Source organism: Nestor notabilis, unplaced genomic scaffold, assembly GCF_000696875.1.
Source record: "Nestor notabilis isolate BGI_N333 unplaced genomic scaffold, ASM69687v1 scaffold10573, whole genome shotgun sequence".
Taxonomy (NCBI): domain Eukaryota; kingdom Metazoa; phylum Chordata; class Aves; order Psittaciformes; family Psittacidae; genus Nestor; species Nestor notabilis.
The window spans coordinates 12,639-18,743 of record NW_009920612.1 but is presented as its reverse complement, the minus strand read 5'-3'; the positions used below and the strand labels follow the sequence as shown (position 1 = coordinate 18,743).

Here is a 6,105-nt window from a genome sequence, read left to right as displayed (position 1 = left end):
GTAGGGAAAAAAACTAAAGACAAAGTAGTATTTTAGCAGCTGATTTTATATTTCCTTTAATTAAGGCTTCTGTATACTTCTAGTTATTCTTATTGCAACTAGGTCGTCGGTGAAAAAGAACATGATTGATTTTTTTTTTTTTTTGTTTGTTTTCTGAAGGGATGTCCGGCGTTTAGTCGTTGCCATGTCAAGAGCCAGGCTTGGGCTTTATATCTTCGCAAGAGTGTCGCTGTTTCAGAACTGTTTTGAACTAACTCCAGCTTTCAGCCAACTCACAGCTCGACCACTTCACCTCCATATCATTCCCACAGAATGTTTTCCAACAGCAAGACAGGTAGGACAGCTGCTCTGAATTTTGTGATCTGTAATGGGGGTTTGTGTGTTTGCCTACTTTTTAAGTGGGCTACAAGAGGTGGGACTGCTTCTTTGCTAAACCAGTGCCTCTTCAATAATTATGTCCCTGGAGTTAACTTTTGTCATAGTACACACAGTCTTGTTTTAATTGATTTTTCCACAAAATGTAGTTATCAATGTAACTGTGCCTACTTTTTCCTAAATTCTGCGTAAGTGATTTTATATTTTTCTCTTGTGATAAATAGGCTTTTAGTGTGTTATGTAATTTTGGTCTTGTTATGAAATAATCTTATTTCTCAAAAAGAACACAAAGCTAATACTTTCTCATTGAAAGAGGTAAGATTATGTTTGACTGAGTAACTCAGGATAGCCAGTTAACTATTGGTTGGGGAGTTTTTGTTTGTTTGTTTTTGTTTGTTTGGTTGGTTTTTTTTAATTGGGTCCAGAATTGCAAAACAATTTTCTCGCTGAGCTAGGTTCATAATTTCGAAAATGTCATTTGTAATACTGCATTAGATCTTTAAGGAAAGGTTTGTGTTAAGCATCTAAGCACAGGACACACAGAGTAGGATGCTAGATGAAGAAATAGAAGAAAATCTGCTTTGCTTCCTGGAGCTTTAAGGAGTGCCTACATGAACCTCAAATTCAATTACAGATCTTTGCCTGGTCTTATGTGTTATTGACAAGTTTGGGAGGGAGCACTTTGGTTGAAACTTTCAGGTCCACTGTGCAACAAAGAATGCAGTGTGCATAGTCATTGAGGGTGAGCAAGAAGGAGCTGGACTGTGGTGGACAAGTAGGCTAAATCCTAATCTGATTGTCAGCTAGTTGGCCTTTAATATGCTAAATGACTCAAGTCCAAAATGGATTATGGAGTAAGCATCATAACCCAGCCTTTCCTTTTGACCTAACTTTGTTGGGCTGCAGTGTCATGATTAATCCATGATTAATTCAAACAGTAAGACCTCCACTTCCTATCTTTCCGAAGAATTTGGCTATTTTTTTTTTCTTTATAAAACATTATTTAATTTTGGGGGGGTTTATGTTTTCTAACATAGTTAAATAACTTTTGAATAATGGTTGTTCTGTTTTGCTTGCTGACTGTCTACCTTTTTTTCCCCTTCTTAGAATGGAGAAAGACCATCTCACCAAATACATGTTATTAAGAACATGCCACAGATGGCTAACTTTGTGTACAATATGTATATGCACATGATACAAAGTACACGCCACTATCAACAGGTAAGGACCTTTTAACTCAGAAGGTGTGCACTTAAAATAAAATTGATTTTTAGTAAGTGACATGAGATGCTGTTGAGGTTTGAGTCTGTTCCTGTTACGTTTAAAATTCAAAAAGGTTTTATGACTAGCAGAGAGAACACTCAGGTATTTTAAAATTTTGCAGTAGATCTGTATCTTTTAGTAATCTAAGCCCCAATTTAAGGCGCCAAAGCTAGCAAGTAATTGATGCTGAGTGCTGGACATGGCTCTTTCAGCGCCTAAAAATTCCTCATTAATACTAAAGAATTAGCCTGTCCAGTATTTACTTGAAGTAAACGTGTGTGTTATGTTTCATGTAAGTGCAGGTAGTGACGTTATTAGCACCACTGCATGGTGCAATGATGTTTTGTTATAGAGGATTTCATGACAAGCCTGTAGTGTATAGCTTTCTCACTTTTGTAAGTCAGAACACTTTGTCAGTGTTTAATCCCTGAAGCACAATTCAGAACCAGCCAGAAACGCTTTGTCGTCATATGCTCAAAGCTCTACCTTGAGCAGAGTTTTAAGGTAGCTTAGATAGTATACTAAGCAGAAAGCTGCCTTTAGTTGGCATACTTGGATCTCTAGATGCCTAGAGGGAGTTCATAGTAAACAGAAAGGGAGAAGTCTTAAATGATAGCCCTCTACTGCATCAGCTTTCACTTAATGTCTGGGGTTTATCATGATTATATTACCTGTAATTTATTCTTTCATAGTACTCTGAAGTACTAAAAAAAAAAACCAACCCAAAAACAGCCTTGATGGTTTTTGCTCTTCTGAAGGATTTCCAAAAGTAAAAAAAGATTGATACAAAAGGACACTGTTTACTTTGCATTAGCTGGCTGTGGGAAGAGAATGTGAGCATGGGTCTGTATCCTTGAATAGATTAGTCCAAGGTACTTGTCTGTGAGATTTGGTACATTAATGCAAGGATATTTCGCTGTCACCTCCTCTTCCTTCTTCCACTGACTATTTAATCTAATATGGAACAGTGTAAGTGGTAGAGATCAGAACCCAAATCTTCTCTTTTGACTTAATATCAGATTTTTGGATGGTAAATTTCTTTTTTTCTGCAGTTGTTATCCAGTGAATCTTGAACTTTATTTTTTTTTTCCCTCTTCTTTTGCTACCCAGAAGAAGCCTTTGCCTGGTGGACAGGATACTTACTATTTTGGGGAAGTGCTCTAATTATGTCTGCTGTAAAGAAAAGGGGATAGAGGAGTGACACTACTAAAATCTCTTCTTGCAACTGTATATTTTTAAAGGAGTGAAAGCTCACACTGTTCTGTTAGAAACCCAGCCCTGACATGACGTGATTTGTTTTGGAGCCAGTTTTTCTAATACAGATGGAGATCTTTCAACCATGCAGATTTTATATGATGAAGACTTAGCATACTGTGCAGTTGGTCACAGGTGCAAATTAATAGCCCCCTCAAAACCAGCAAGGTCCTGAAAAGATGGATTTGCTTGACACCTTAATCGAATACAGACCCAATCCTGTGCTAATACCAGTTATTCTTTTTAAAATCCTAATTTTGTCCATTGCTAGCTAAAATTGATTACAAAACTGCAGCTTTCCTATTGCGGCAATGAATCCCATTCTTCTTGCAGGAGAAGCCAAAAAGTGAACAAAAAAAAAAAAAAAAGAAAAAAAAAATGCAGGTATTAAATTTTTTACCCTATATAGTATAACATAGTATTTTTCCTTTTCTTTTACACTAGACTTAACAGTAGTAGTCACGAAGCACATCATGCATCTAACTGAATCACAGAAAACGTCTGAGTTTGTATCAGGATCATAGAAGATCTTTGGTTTTGAAATACTCTTTTTCTGTGAACAGATGGATTATAGAAACCAGTGTGATAACTTCAGAGTCTATAAAAAATGCTTTTCGTATCTCTGCTGTTAGTCATAAGTGCTTCAAAGATTTGCTTATGCTTGTCAGAACTTTGTAATATTAGTGTCATCTAATTGAAGATAAGACTTCACTGTAATTAAAGACTTAATTTGTCATGTGAAGCTAAGTTGCCTTTGAGGAAAACAAAACTAAATAATCATCCGTAGGAGGTTTATTGAGCTTTCATTTCATTAAAATGCTTAACAGTATTCCAAGGAAATACCCATCCTGTCATTAAATAATGTAAGGTTGCAAGAAGTATGAGGGTTTTATATAGCCATCATCCATACTCCTCAGCTAACTGTATTCTTGGTATTAACTTTTTTTTTTTCCAAAACCTGTAATACAGCTACCATTGCTGCTTTTGACAACTACTTTTTTGGTTGCAAGCAAAACACTTCGAATTTGTTAAATTACTTTTCTGGATGTATTATGTGAAAAAATATCTAAGCATTGCTCTAAGTGTTAATGGAACTTGTGTTCCACATTTGCAGCTGTTGGTGAAATTTATATAAGTACACATAATGTTCGCATAGCATTTTATAAGATGTTTCAATGGGAAATTACTGGAATGAGTTGTTGAAGACAGGCCTGTTAATGGCCTCAAAAGCGAGTTAAAGATATCTAGGAGTTTGAAATGGTAATAGATGAGATTACGGTAGGAATGTGCTTGTTGCTCCAAGTAGGGATTTACCATAACCCTATTACTTGTCTGGCTGTTTGGGATACTGTGTTTGATAGCCTTTAATTGGAAGTACTGAGTTTTTAACACCCTCTTTCAGGCAAAAAATATGTGTAATAAGACTGTTGTGGGCTTTTTTTTTCTTTTCATATAGGAGTTAAGTGCTTACAGGTGATTAGGGATTCTGGATTTTAAGTTTTTGTTATTCACTTGTTATCTAATGCAAAATCCTAACTACAAAGTGAGCAGTCCAAGCTAAAGTAGGAATAGATGGCGAAATAGATGCATTTCTAAAAACTGAAAATCCTTTATCTTTTTTAAACATGTAGCGTTTACTACCCCCACCTGCCATGATTGAAGAACCAGAAACTACTCAAACTCAAGAGTCTGAGGTAGAAGGTGAAGTGCAAGACATGCAAGAAGATGCAGCAGAAGAAGAAAATCAGCCAGGAGAAGAAATGATAAAGGAAGGAGAATTGAAAGTGGACGAAGTGGATGAACATCGAACAATGCCAGAACACCCCGGAAGAGACAGTGATAGTGGAGACAGTGAACCCGAGAACGAGACTGAAAAGTGATTCATGGGATGTTTGTCATCTACATGTTTTGGAAAACAGATGAGAGAAAAGGGAGTTAGGAATAAAATGCTATTTTTACACTGACTCTTTTAAAATGTCTGCTTGTGTAATGTGACCTGTTTGGTATATTTTTCAGTTTGTGGACAAGCGAAATGTTTGGCAAACATTCTACTGAGTTCTTGTCAGTATCAGTAATGTAATTTGTTTAATGGCCTCAAATGATACACAATTTCCTTTTCATAAGCTATTCAGTAAAGATGCTTTCTATACCAGTTTTGAATATTTGACCTTTAAATCAGGCACTGAGGTGTCCATTAAATCTCACTGATTTAAGTATATTCAGTATTAGTCAGACACTCTATAGTTTTCTTAGTATTTTGTAATGGAGAATTCCTTGCGCAGAGCTGTGCTCGTATACACTGAGGTGGTATTTTAGGCGTAGGCTCAAGTTCGGTAAGATATTTAATAGTATGTCTATGAGAAGTGTGAATTACCATGGGACTTTAAAATGTTCAAAAGTTCTATTGAATTGTGACCTTAGCAGATTCTCAAAATTTCGTAAGGCTCAGGTACTTGCAGCAGTTTCTCATCATTGACTTCTGATGCTGTTTGTAATTGATAGATGAGGTAAGGATGCAGCTTTTCAATAGCACTGGTTTTAAATTAGTGTTTTGAAATAAATTTATCTTGCTGTAACAGGGCACAGTAATTGCCCAGGATAAAACCACAAGAGGAAGAAAAATTAAAGTAATTCCCTGAATGCAGGATTTGCAGAACATACAGTATTGATATTAATGACATCATGGTTGAGTGGTTTTTCTAGGGCGACTTCTGAGTGTACATCTTTCGTAAGTAATCACAGAGAGGTTTTTCCCAGGTTCATTAAGAATATCTGCCAACTTGGCAAATTATTCAATGGTTAAAAGACACTTCTGGATTTTCAAGTAGATTTTCAACAGAGCAATAGCCATAGGAACACCTTTTATTGCTGGCAAAGGGAAAATGCTTGGTGCTGCCGTTGTGAAGCTGCCAGGACTTCCCCAATAAGTTGAATAGAGAATAATTAACTTTATAAGCTTTTATTGATAGCATTGAAGTTATTTTTGTTAATATTTTCATAGTATAATAAGGAAAAAAGAAATGGTATAAAGTGGAGTGTAAGCCAAGCTCCTTGAAACAGGTCTGTCGTATACTGAAATCATTCTCCCCCCACCTCAGTTAAAGGGGAGCTTAGGAGTAACAAATCCTAATACTTGCTGTAGCTACACTGTTCTCTTACAGTTTTCATTTGCTGAAATGAAGTTTTCTAAAGCAAGAAAACTAATCATTTGAG

At 36.1% G+C, this 6,105-nt stretch overlaps 1 protein-coding gene across 1 annotated transcript in view; it reads left to right on the top strand.

The window, feature by feature from the left end:
- AQR (aquarius intron-binding spliceosomal factor) overlaps positions 1–4,866 on the top strand; it is a gene marked incomplete at its 5' end in the record, with an annotated part of 50,441 nt that extends 45,575 nt beyond the window's left edge. The window contains 3 exons of the mRNA XM_010010751.1: positions 160–334; positions 1,483–1,596; positions 4,524–4,866. Coding sequence (XP_010009053.1) covers positions 160–334; positions 1,483–1,596; positions 4,524–4,772 — 538 coding nt within the window. The remainder of the gene's footprint in view (positions 1–159; positions 335–1,482; positions 1,597–4,523) is intronic.
- Positions 4,867–6,105: the final 1,239 nt, after the last annotated feature.